Genomic DNA, 14193 nt, shown 5'->3' on the forward strand with positions numbered 1-14193 from the left:
TATATATATATTTCCTAATTTTATTATGAGTGCTAATTCTTTTATGACTTGAAATATATGTATATTTTTACTGTCTCTCTTTGTTTTTGTACTTTTTTCCTAGTTCTCTTCCCCTAAATGGGACAACTTAATTTTGCAACATTTTAACCCCAAAACTCATTTTATCTTAAAGGTTCGTTTTGCAAAACCAGTATACCCAGGTCAAACTCTGCAAACTGAAATGTGGAAGGAAGGAAATAGAATTCATTTTCAAACTAAGGTATGGATGAATAATAAAGTTAGTAGCATTTTGTTTTCTTACTGTCTTCACCACCCATCATAATTTTATTCCATCTTTTTATTTCTCTGGTAAGTATTGTGATATGAGATAAAGCTGTTGTTAAGTGTTGTCAAATTGAGTATGACTCTTAGCAATCCTATGAACAACAGATCTGAACTGTGCCCTATCCTGAGTCATCCTTATTATCCAAACACAACTGCTGTAGTCACCACTGTATCGATGCATCTTACTCAGGGTTGTCTTCTCCTTCACTGACATTCTCCTTTTCCAAGCATGATGTTCCTCTCCAAGGAATAGCCTCTCCTAACAATATATTCAAAGTATTTGAGACAAATCATTGCCATGCTCCCCTGGAGAACTCTTGTTGCACCTTTTCCAAAACACATTTGTTTTCTCTTTCGGCAGTCTGTGGGATATTCAGTATTTTTCGCCAATACTCAAAGGCATCGATTTTTCTTCTGTCATTGTCCAGCTCTCAAGTGCATAGAAGGAGACTGGGAAAACTAAAATTTTTAAAAAACTATCTGTCAGTGGTAATTTTATGAATGAGATCACTGAGAAGTGGATTGAATTGTGCCCCCCAAAATACATGGTTTGCAAATAGTTTGGTAGTTAATATAATAATGTAATCTGGCATTTCTGTAATGTTGTAATCATCTTTCTGTGATGTGATCTGATTTGATCAGACAGTCAAGCAAGATTTAGGGTGGGATAAAACATGTTTAGGTCACAACCAAGCAAGATTTAAAGTGACATACAATACAATACCCTTACTCAGGTAACAGGTCTGATCTGTAGTAAAGAGAGTTTCTCTGATGTTTCCCTTTTAATTTAAGACATAAAAGGAGAAAGTAGTAAGCAGAATAAGCATTTACTATAAGAAGGAGAACGAGGAGTGGAGAATACTCATTGGACAACCCATGGTTTCTGTTCTGAGAACCTTCTAAACTCAGGGGAAGTTTGAAGCTAAGATAAAAGATCTCCAAGGCACTCCAGGCCCTCAGATGTCAAAAGCACATAGGTACCTTCCTCCAGGACTGACACCTTTGTTGAGCTACTGCCCTGAATTTGGACATCAGACTTCCTTCCTTAACTGTGAGAGAATACATTTCTGCTTGCTAAAACTGTCCAGCTGAGGTATTCCTGTTAGGCTATCACTAGATTACTAAGACAAATGGACGCAACGCAGGAAGTGCTTACTTGTCTATGCTAACAAATTTGACCTGGGAAAGGATCCATTTTTCTACCTATTCTAAAGAATGTGACTAAGGAGATGCATTGCACTGGGAAAATTTGCAGTTAGAGACCTTTCCAAATTATTGAGGAATAGTGATGTCATTTTGAAGACTAAGGTGTGTCTGATTTAGGCCATATTATTTTTGATGACTTGCTATGTATCTGAGAGCTGGACAGTGAATAAGGATGACAGAAAAAGAATTGATGCCTTTGAGCTGTGGTGTTGGAGAAGAGCACTGAGAACGAACAACTATGTCTTGGAGAGGATGCAGTCAGAGTGTTCTTTGGAGGCAAGAATGATGAGGCTTTGCCTCATATACTTTGGCCATGTTTCTAGGAAGTGCTATTCCATGGAGAAGGGCATGATGCTGGGAAGGGTGAGGGGTCAGTGAAGGAGAGGAAGACCCTCAACCAGGTGGATTAACGTGGTGAATGCTGCAATGGGGCTCTTGTGTGTCAGGAAACGTGAGGATGGCACAGGATAGAACATGGTTTAGATCTTTTGTTAATAGGATCTCTATGAGTAGTGCTTGACTCAGTGGCATCTAACAACAGCAATGAAGAATGCACTAAAGTGTGTCTGACTCAAGTTGCTTCATATGCATGTGAAAGTTAGACATTAAATATGGAAGGCTCAAGAATTGGTGGATTTGAATTATGATGCTATCAAAGAATATTGAATATACCTTGGACTGCTATGAAGAACAAACTAATCTGTCCTAGAAGAATTTTAGCCAGAATATTCCTTACAAGCAAGGATGATGAGACTTCATTTCACATATTATTAAAAGAAACCATCTCCTGGAGAAAATCATGGTGCTTGGTAAAGCTAGTGTGTCAGTGAAAAAAGAGAGAGATTTCCAGTGAGATAGCTGGACACAGCTGTTAAAACAATGAACTGTTAATAGTGTTCAAATAAAAGCCTTCAAGGTTTTAGACAAATTTGTTAACACAGTTGGCCAGTGTGATTTGTTTTGGCCATATCATTTTGTACTGCCTCAGTGATCTGTTTTGAGCTATATAATAGCTTCTATTTACAAAGATACAGAAATCTGGGTTTGTTGTTGAGTATCGCTGAGTCAGAAGTGACCCATAGCTGACTTTCCAGTGGGTTTTCAGAGACAGTGAATTGCATAGGAGGAGATAGCTCATCTTTGTCTTGCAGAGCAGCTGGTGGATTCGAACGATGTGTCTTCGGTTTGGCAGTGCAGCTTCTTACCAGTAGTAGGCTACCAGGCCACCTAAATAATTTGCTCAAGGTCTCATTGGAAATGGCGGAGCTGAGTTAGTCAGCCTGACTACAGAGCTTTTTGCTGTAGTATGTTTTCCTTCAGAAATTGTCATATATGATTGCCTCCCTCTTGCTTCCTGCTTGTATAGTTTCATTTTCTTACCTCACCTGTGTTGTTATTGATTGCCATCGAGTCGAGCATGACTCCTAGCGACCCTGTGAACAGAAGGCCTGAAGTTTTTCTCAACATTTACCAAAGTTCATAGAGTTTCCAGAGGTATGTTGTTTAGGAAGTGAATGCCACTCCTGTGTACATACCTTTATTCCACTTTCACGTCTTCTGCTTTGGTAGCCGAGTGATGTGTTGGATGAGGGGACAGTTGCCATGAGTTGAAATCGATTTGACTTCTACTTTCAGGCTTCAGTTCAAGCTCTAGCTTGCCCCATGGCAGACCCCTACTACTTCTCTCTTTCCTACTCATGCTAAACATACACAGTAGTTTTTCTGAAATTGCCTTGCAATTAATGCTTATGCTCCATATTCTAGTACCCTTTTATTTTATGAATAGGTTTTATTTTTCAAACAGAATTAACATCTCAAAGTATACAGACCATGACTTCATTACTTACAAATTTGTTTTTCCCTAGAATACTAATAGTGAACAGTAAGTACATTATTTTTATAGATAGGACAGAGAAATAGAGTGATATTTGACTATTGTAACTTCTTGCCATTTTGGCACATTCTAAGCATGTCTTATGCTTTTTTAGTATACTTGTTATTCTCACCACACCGTGATCGGCTGTCCTCCTGTTCTGTTCCTTACATAGCTCCTTCTTCCTGAGCTACTTCTCGGCTTGTTCCTCACACCTACCTCCCTTCCTTCCTCTATGCTCTATGTCAGGAACCATTTCAAATCAGTGATTTGGGATGAAATCTTTGACTTAATTATAAGATTAGTAAATTTTGTGTTTTATTAGAGCAGATTTTGTTCAAAAATTATCTTTCTTTGCTTTTCACTATATATAGTTTGAAGTAAACAGAACAAATTATTTAAAAGGTATTTTTGTTTCCAAAGTCTGATGGAAGTAGTTATAGGAGAATGATCTTCCTGTTTTAATAAGTTTAATGACAAAAAAATTAATAACTGCTACCTTAATGGATGATAGAAGGACAGTTGATGCCTTTGAGTTGTGGTGCTGGAGAAGAGTATTAAACATACCATGAACTGCTAGGAGAACAAGCTAGTTCATCCTGGAGAGGGTGAAGTGAGGCTGCTCCTTGGATGCAAGGATTCTGAAGCTCCATCTGACTTACTTTGGACATGTTGCAAGGCAGGAATCAATCCTTGGAGAGGGACGCCATGCTTGGGAGGATGAAAGGACAGTGTAGGAGAGGAAGACCTTTGATGAGATGGATTTATTCCATCCCTGGGGTAATGGGGATAGGTGTGTTGGGACAATAAGGCTGGCAAGAGATAGAGCAGGTTTTAGAGCTGTTTTACATAAGGTCACTGTGAGTCACAAGTGACTCGACAGCACATAACAACCACCACCACCACCACCACCTTAATTTTTTAGAAATCTATCTTGTACATTTGTAGCAATAACATACTTTCTGTACAAGAATAACTATTGGAATAATTTTAGATGAAAGATTAGGAATTAGAGTTTAATTTCACGTCACTACTATTTTGAGAAATGGCTATATAATAATTTAGTTTATATTATGTTTACTTTCTTTTAGAGATAAGGACTAGAATCACTGTCCTAATAAGACTATTGGGCCTAATCATGGCCTGTTTTATTTTACACTGTAGCACAGTTGTCCTTGGAGATCTAGTACCTCCTATAGATATTATGCAATGCTAAACTATCTCTAAGACTTCAGTACTTTCACCTCATGCTTCTTGGACACACTTAAAAGAAAAAAAAAAAAGAAAATTCCAAATATGAATGGCCAAACCTTCCTCTTAGACGATTAAGAATTTTTGAGGATGGGGCCTGATAATGAGTATTGTTTAAATGAAATCAACTAATTGTGTAACTAGGATTAATAGCAATCATATTAAATCTGGACTCAGAGACAGAAATGGAGCTGGAGATAGAGTGATTAAATTTTGCACAATCAATGACTTATTCATTGCATACACATTTTTAAAGAGACATAAATGCAGGTTATACACATGGATATCACCTCATGGTATGCATAGGAATCAGATCGATTACATCTGCGGAAGGAACCGCTGGAGAAGCTCAACATCAGCTGTGAAAACTAGGCCCGGAGCCGATTGTGGAACAGACCACCAACTTCTCATATGCAAGTTCAAGCTGAAGCTGAGGAAAATGAAACTGAATCCACGGGAACCAAAATATAACTTTGAGTCTATTGGACCTGAATTTCAGAACCATCTCAAGAACAGGTTTGAGGTCTTGAACACGAATGAGCGAAGACCAGATGAGTTGTGGGAGGATATCAAGGGTATCATCCAAGAAGAGTGCAAACATTCACTACAAAGGCAGAAGAGGAAGAAAAGACCAAAATGGATGTCAGAAGAAACTCTGAATATTGCACTGGAGCGCAGAGAAGCCAAAGCACAAGGAAGAATTCAAGATGCTAAAGAGCTGAACAGAGGATTTCAAAAGGCAGCGCGGGATAACAAAGTAAAATATTGCAATGAAATGTGCAAGGAGCTAGAGTCAGAAAACCAAAAGGGCCGAACTCGCTCAGCATTTCTTAAGCTCAAGGAACTGAAGAACAAATTCAAACCTTGATTTGCTATAATCAAGGATGCTTTAGGCAGAGTATTAAACCATCCAGGAAGTATCAAAAGAAGATTGAAAGAATATACTGAGTCATTGTATCGAAAGGAATTGGCAGAACTGAAGAATTTAATGAAACAACATATGAGCAAGAGCCTATGGTGATGAAGGAAGAAATTCAAGCTGCTTTGAAAGAAATAGCAAAAAATAAGGCCCCCAGAATAGATGGTATACCAATTGACATTTTTCAGCTAACAGATGCTGCTCTGAAATTTGGAGAATAACCACTTGGCCAACTGACTGGAAGAGATCTATATTTGTTCCCATTCCAAAGAGGTGACCCAACAGAGTGTGGAAACTGTAGAACAATATTGTTGATTTCATATGCAAGCAAGATTCTGCTGAAGATTATCCAAAAATGACTGGAACAGCATATCAGCAGAGAACTGCCAGAAGTCCAGGCTGGGTTTAGAAGGGATCGTGGTAGTAGGGATGTTGGCTGAAAGCAGGGAGTACCCGAGGAATGTCTATCTGTGCTTCATCGATTATGCAAAGGCATTTGGCTGTGTGGAGCATATCAAACTGTGGCTGACTCTGAGAAGAATGGGAATCCCAGAACACTCGATCGTGCTAATGCGAAACTTATACTTGGACCAAGAGGCAGTCGTCAGAACAGAGCAAGGGAACACTGCATGGTTCAAAATTAGGAAGGGCTATGTGTCCAGGGATGTGTCCTGTCTCCATGCCTTTTCAACCTGTATGCAGAACAGATCATCCGTGAGGCTGGGCTCCGTGAAGAGAAATGCTGCATCAGGATTGCTGGAAGATCTATCAACTGTCTGCGTTATGCCGACGACACACCCTGCTTCCTGAAAGGGAGGAGGACCTGAAGCGCTTGCTGCAGAGCATCAAGGACTGCAGCCTTCAATATGGATTGAGGCTCAATGTCAAGAAGACAAAGATTCTCACCACTGGGCCAATTGGCAGCATCAGGATAGATGGTGAAGAGATTGAGATTGTTCACAGCTTTAGTCTGCTTGGCTCCACAATCAACACTCCTGGCACTGCAGCCAGAAAATTAAAAGATGTATTGCGATGGGAAAGTCCGCTGTTAGGGACCTCTCTAAAGTACTGAAGAGCAGTGGTGTCTCTCTGGAGACTAAGGTGCATCTGGTACAGGCCATGGCCTTTGCAATCACTTGTTATGCGTCAGAGAGCTGGACAGTGACCTGGGAGGATAGAGGGAGAATTGATGCTTTTGAGCTTTGATGTTAGAGAAGAGTGTTGAGGGTACCATGGGCTGCAAAGAAAACAAACATTCATTCTGGAGAGGATTAAATGGGGCTGTTCCTTGGAGGCAAGGATTCTGAAACTTCATCTGACATACTTTGGTCATGTTGTAAGGAGGGACCGGTCCTTGGAGAAGGACATCATGCTTGGGAGGGTGGAGGGCAGGCTCAGGAGGGGAAGGTCCTCTGGGAGGTCGATTGATTCGGTGACTGGGGCAATCAGGATGAGTGTGTCGGAGATAATGAGATTGGTACAGGGCAGAGCAGAGTTTAGAGCCGTTGTACATAGGGTCGCTATGAGTCGCAAGCGACTCGACGGCACATCAACAACAACAACATATTACATCTGTAATCTTTATTCATTTTGTCATTTATTTCATCAACTGTTTATTCAATTTGTATTATTTCCAAATTTAGAGGCAAAATGTAAGTAAAGAAAAACTTAAAATTTTAAACTGCTTCACACTGAAATTGTAATTCCTTTGAATAAAAATGAACCTTTTTTCCCTCCCCCATTTGCACCCTTTTAGGTCCAAGAGACTGGAGACATTGTCATTTCTAATGCCTACATAGATCTTGTGCCAACATCTGACACTTCACTTAAGACATTGTCTGAGGTGAGTTCTAAAAGCTAGTATCCAAATAATTTCTTGATTAATGAAATTATTAGATCACTTTTACAATGACTTTTATTTTAGAACATTAAAAACAGTGAAATAACTCTTAATTCTTGAGTTTAAGGACATTAATTTAAAATATTTTGAATAAAAGAAATATTTCAAGAACTTAAGAATACTTTCTTAAACTTCTTTTGGAAAAGGTCTTTTGACTTCCTTAGTATTCTGATGACAGTGATAGAACTTCTCCTAAGAACAGTACATACAGACAGAGCCATGTACAATTTTTTTTTTGCAGTTAAAGGGCTGATATACCTCTTGAAATCTATCTCAATTTAACAATTTCTAGTTTAGTTAAAATCTTAATTGTATATTTTATGTATTCTGATACATCCTGAGGTACTTAAAATATAACTTGGATATCTTTTGAAGAGAAAATAATTAGCATTTATTAGCTACTGATAAATTTGCTTTAAGGGTAACTAAATCAGTTCAATAAGAATTTTAAACATTCAGTGTACTTTGGAGAAAATATTAAAAGATTAAATATCCAGAGACTTTTTCTAGAGTTAAAAATTTATATAAAGATTTATATGCAGATGATAAGGCAGGAGCAAACATTATTAGTTAAGACATTTTATTTTATCTTATTAACATGTTGAAACTTTTCATTCCCTGTATACATTCCCTAGCTATACAGAGACTTTATAAACCTTTTTATAGCACTTTCATACCCCATAATCTTAATTGTCTCAAGTCTTATTATCATGTATCTTATTGAAGATTAAATGAAATCATCCCTGTGACTTAATTTCCAGCAAAACAATAGGCGTATTTGAAAGTCAGGGCTACCAGGGAGGAATGCACTCCTTGAAACAATCACCATATAAGATCCTAAAGGGCAGCATTGGTCCAGGAATAAAGCTCAGAAGGTAGAGAACATGTAGGAAAGGAGGAATGGAAGTGGAAAACACAGGAAGGGAGGAGGAAGAGTACAGTTACACTATGGGTATTACAACCAGTGTCACAACACCAGGTGTGAGTTACTGAATGGAAAATGGATGTGTTCTATAAACTCTTTTGCAGATCACAATAAAAAATTTAAAAAGAATACCTTGAGAAGAATCTATAAAATGACACATCATTTTAGAATTAGAAGGGAATTTAGGCTTCATGTAATTAAGATATATTTTAAAAATAAAGAAACGAGACCAGATAATTTGGATGATTTGTCCAGTATCTCCTTGATGAAGTTAGACTAGAACATAGAATGTCCCATTCCTAGTTTTTTGTTGTTGTGTACCATAAGTTCAGAGCTGGCCCATAGCGGACCATGCAGTGGCTTTGCAGAGGCAGTAATCACACAGGAGTAAACTGCCCATCCTTCTGCAAAGTACCTGGTGACGTTTAACTGCGTGCCTTTGGGATTGCAGCACAGCTTCTTGCCACTTGGCTACGAGAGTTTTTAATTCCTAGCTTAGTTTATTTCTGAATTATTGTTTCTGAATACTGAAAAAGAAAAACAAAACAAAACAAAAACCTCTTATTGAGAAGATTGGGATTCTGGATGATCTAATGTAAATATAAAGAGAGGGAATGAAACCTGGAATGGAAAAACAAAACTAGGTAACAGTGCCTCATTTATCTGCAAGTTATTCCTTTAAAATGTCTTATATTGCACATATATTTGTAATTCTTTTTGCCTTTGAGTAGTTTTTGCAGAACAATTAACATTAACTTTTATTTATTTATTTATCTTCAATAGATCGGGAAGCTTCAGAGTGCCCTTGTATTTGAGGAAATAAGTCGTCGCCTTAAGGATGTTGGGCATGAGGTGGTAAAGAAAGTAAATGCTGTATTTGAGTGGCATATCACTAGAGGTGGAAACGTTGCAACTAAGTGGAGTAAGTCAGACTTCTGATTCTGTAGTAGTGTAAGGCAACTCAGGGTAAATGAGGATGAATTATTATTGTTATAATTAAAGTCCAAGTCTTTGAAGATAGATCAGTTCTATATTCTTTGGAAAGTTGTCCTTTGTTTTGAAGCTGGTAATTTCCAGGTCATCCACCTAAAGATATGCATGGTCTTGAGATCTTTGGGAATCAATTAAAATGAAAATAACAACTTTGAAGGCTTCATTTTAATATCCAATATTAATAGTTTTGAATAGTTAGCTGTATGATTCTGTAATTAAACTTTTGACTTTTTGTTAATATGAAACAGTTTCATTAGATCAAAGGAAGTATTTCAGTCATTAAATTTTAACAACTTTGAAATGTCAAAAATTTCAAACCATTAATGATTTAGGTTATCACCTTATGCATTTAAAATCACAATTATTTTCTAAATGTCTTCAGATTGCAATCAAAGGTACTTAATATATCTAACCTAGGTGTGTTATATTAGCATGTTGACAAGCACTAAGTCTAAAACAAATTGCTGTGAAAAGAAAGTGACCACATTTATTTCCCTAATACAGCTAAAAAAAAAAAAAAAAATCCTGGTACTGTATTGTTGTTGTTTACCATTGAGTCAGAACTGACCCATAGCTGACCCTCTGGTGGTTTTCAGAGGCAGTTAATTGCACAGGAAGAGATTGCCCATCCTTCTCCTGCTGAGCATCTTGTGTCCTTGAACCATGTGCCTTTGGGATTGCAGTGTAGCTTCTTTGCACTAGGCCACCAGAGCTCCCTGGGACTATATGATGAAGAAAAAAAAATTAGATGCAAAAAAGAGAAAGGAAAACCAAATCCTTCCAGTTGTCATCTGATTGTGTAATGCCTGTCCTTAAAAATTATATCAATTTTTCTGCATTGTGGTATATTTGCACAGTTTTTATTGCATAAGTTTTATTGGTCTCTTTGCTAACCATCTAGTAGTATTAATAACAAGTCTGAAGCATCCAATGTCTTGGCAGAAAAATGTGTAAGATTTCATTGTGCTGTTTCCAAGTGGTTGTACTCATAGTGAAGGGAGTACACATACATGTTCTTTTCTCAGCATTCGTCAATTGTAAATTGATGAACCAGTGCTTCTAATAAGGAGTGTTACTCACCTTTTGAATTGTGAAACATGATATTAGTAACCTTTGACAATCCTTTAAAAAAATAATGAGCCAAACTAACCAAATCTCATATAACTATATTGTGGTAAAAGAAAATGTGTGTCATTTCAATCATTTTCACATTTTCAACTCACTGACAATTATGCTGACCATATTGTACAGCCATCATCACTAAGTTTTGTTTATTTTGATTGCCTTTAGCAGAACTAAGTACTCCATAACAATACATGTTGATTTTTCCCTCTCACTGGTTCTCATTGTTGTTGTTGTTGTTGTTATGTGCCGTCGAGTCGCTTGCGACTCATAGCGACCCTATGTACAACAGCCCTAAACTCCGCTCTGTCCTGTGCCAGTTGCACCATCTCAGATACACCCATCCCGATTACCCCAGTCACCGAATCAATCCATCTCATAGAGGGTCTGCCCCTCCTGTGCTGTCCCTCCACCCTCCCAAGCATGATGTCCTTCTCCAAGGACTGGTCCTTCCTTACAACATGTCACTTTTTTCTATAAAATGCTGGTCTGTCTGATACTTCTCTAAATCTGAACATTCAGATTAAAACAGACTAGGAGGAAGGTTTTGCCATCCACTTCTGAAATAGCAGGCCTATGTACAACCTGGCTCCTCGTAGCTACTAATAAACACTTTTATCTATATAATTGCCTTTTTGACATGTTTTTAATAGATCATAAAAATATTTATCTTTTTGTTTCAGGCTTATTTAATTTATCATAATATTATCAGAATTTATCCACGTTATAGGAGCTATCATCGTTTTATTTCTCTCTATGGTTGAATAACTTCCACTCTTTGTTTAGACCACATTTTATTTATCTGTTTTTCTGTTGGGAGACGCTTTTCCAGCTTTTGGCTGTTAGGATTTATGCACTGAGCATTGATGAACAAATGTCTGTTTGAATTCATGCTCTCAGTTATTTTGGATATATACCTAGGAGTAGATTTCTTGATCTTATTATAATTCTATTTTTTTACTTTTTGAGAAACTACCAGATAGTTTTCACACTGATATATTTTCTTTGATATTATAAAAAGAGTCTAATTTTTAATTAAAAATAACCCCCTGTAAACAAAACCCAAACACTTCACAACTCATTGCCATTTGTATTGTGTAGCTGATCCTCATTGGGTGAATTTTATGGGAGGAGACTGTCCATCTTTCTTTCTAGGAGCTGTTGGTTTTTTAAATATACTTTGACAGATTAAAAAGGTATGAATAGATGTCGTTGTTGTTGTTGTTGTTAGGTGCCGGTGAGTCGTTTGTGGCTCATAGTGACCCTATGTACAACAGCCCTACACTTGGCCCTATCCCTGTGCCAATCTCACCATCTCCAACACACCTTCCCCCATTAATCACCCCAATCACTGAATCAATCCATCTCATCGAGGGTCTTCCTCTCCTGTGCTGTCCCTCTACCCTCCCAAGCATGACGTCCCTGTCTAAGGGCTGGTCCCTCCTTGCAACATGTCCAAAGTATGTCAGACGAACCTTCTGAATCCTTGCCTCCAAGGAACAGGGCAGCTTCGCCCTCTCCAGGACAAACCTGTTCATTTTCTTAGTAGTCCATGTTATATTCAATACTCTTCTCCAACACCACAGCTCAAAGGCATCAATTCTCCTTCTGTCATCCCTAGTCATTGTTAAAGCTCTCTGATGCATAACGAGTGATGGCAAAAACCGTGGCATGTGTCAGGTGCACCTTAGTCTCCAGACTGACATTGTTGCACTTCAGTACTTTAGAGAGGTCTCAAACCACAGACTTCCCCATCGCAGTATGTTTTTTAATTTCCTGGCTGCTAATGCCAAGACTGTTGACTGTGGAACCAAGCAAACCACAGTTTGATATTAGATACAAGTAAAATCTTCCTGGGGATTATTTATAAATAGCTGAAAAGGTGTATTATCAGGGAACTGCTAGAAATTCAGATTGGATTCAAGAGAGGCCACAGAACTAGGAATAATGTCAAATGGATATTGACTGAAGCCAGGAAATATCAGAAAGATGCTTACTTGGGTTTTATTGACTGTGGTAAGGCATTCAACTGTATGGATAATACTAAATTATGGGACCACTGAGAAGAATGGGAATTCAAGAACATAATTGTGCTCATGCAAAACATACATAGATGAAGAAGTAGTTACTTGACCAAAACAAGTGGATACTACATGGTTTAACTTCAGTAAAGATTTACACTAGGGTATATCTTTTCCTCCATACCTACTTAATATGTATGCTGAGAAAATAATTGGAGAGCTGGGCTGTGTGAAGAAGAATTTGGCATCAGGAGTGGAGGAAGGCTCATGGACACCTTATGCTATATGCATGACACAACCTTCTTTGCAGAAAGTGAAGATGAATTGAAGCACTTTTACTGAAGAAGATAGAACAAGACTACAGCCTTCAAATGGATTATACTTTATATCATGAAAACAAAAAATCCTCATAACTGGGTAGGCAACATCATGATAAATGGATAGAAAATTCAAGTTATCATTGATATAATTTTACTTGGATCCATGATCAACTTATAGTTCCAGTAATCAAGAAATCAAAACAATTGTTGCATTGGAAAACTCTTTTTAAATGGATCTCTTTAAAGTGCTGACAAGGAAAGATGCAAATTTAAACACCAAGGTGTGCCTGACCTAAATCTCTGCAGTTTCATATGCATGTTAAAGTTAGATAATGAATCAGGAGGACCACAGGAGAATTGATGCCTTTAAATTGTATTGATGAAGTGCATTGAATATTCCACGGACTGCCTAAGAAAAAGAACTGTGTTGTGGAGGAGTGTAACCAGGGAGAAGACGGGTATAACTCAGATATTTTGGCATGTTGTCCTTTGAAAAGTATCCTCCAGACCTGAACATCCTCATAGCATTTATTGAGAAATTGTTTTTGTTACATAACCAATAAAATATGTTAACTGGGCTCTGAGATGTTTTTTCTTGTTTCTTATTTTCTGAAACAGGAAGTTTTCATAACTACATCTCTTATCAGAAGGCAGCTTCAGCAGGAGAATCAGTCTTTTCTCGAGAAGACATACGCATTTTGGGCACTGTTCTTTTTGTCCTGATAACAATTTTTTTTTTAAACCCAGGCAGCTCTTGCCTTGGTCCGTGTAACCTCTACATTTACCTCTTTTTGTTTTTCTTTTTCAGATTATTTTAGAATTGTTGCTATGTGCCATCAAGTCTCTTGCAACTTATAGCAACCCTATATACAAGAGCCGTAAACCCTGTTCTATTCTGTGCCAACCTCACTGTCTCTGACACACCTCCTCCCACTATTCCAATCACTGAATCCATCCATTATCGAGGGTCTTCCTCTCCTGTGCTGTCCCTCCACCCTTTCAAACATGATGTCCCTCTCCAAGGACTGGTTCCTCCTTGCAACATGCCCAAAGTATGTCAGACGAAGCTTCAGAATCCTTGACTCCAAGGAGCAGTCTGGTTTCACCCTCTCTAGGATGAACCTCTTTGTTCTCCTAGCAGTCTGTGATATATTCAACACTCTTCTCCAGCACCACAGCTCAAACATATCAATTCTCTTTCTATTATCCCTAGTCACTGTCTAGCTCTCCGACGCATAGCACACAATTGTGAAGATTATAGCCCGGATCAGGCACACCTTAGTCTCCAGCCTGACGGTGTACTCAGAGTACTGAAGAGCACTCTGGAGAGGTTCTTTTT

General features: G+C 38.0%; 1 protein-coding gene across 2 annotated transcripts in view; it reads left to right on the forward strand.

Annotated features, from left to right (window-relative positions):
- The window catches only part of HSD17B4 (hydroxysteroid (17-beta) dehydrogenase 4), a 130051-nt gene that overhangs the window by 91933 nt on the left and 23925 nt on the right, over nt 1–14193 (forward strand). For both annotated transcript variants that reach the window (XM_006885989.1, XM_006885990.1), the window contains 3 exons: nt 173–259; nt 7330–7416; nt 9182–9320. In XM_006885989.1, coding sequence (XP_006886051.1) covers nt 173–259; nt 7330–7416; nt 9182–9320 — 313 coding nt within the window. The remainder of the gene's footprint in view (nt 1–172; nt 260–7329; nt 7417–9181; nt 9321–14193) is intronic.

Source organism: Elephantulus edwardii, unplaced genomic scaffold (genome assembly GCF_000299155.1).
Source record: "Elephantulus edwardii isolate Elephantulus edwardi_28Jun2011 unplaced genomic scaffold, EleEdw1.0 scaffold00046, whole genome shotgun sequence".
NCBI classification, from domain to species: domain Eukaryota; kingdom Metazoa; phylum Chordata; class Mammalia; order Macroscelidea; family Macroscelididae; genus Elephantulus; species Elephantulus edwardii.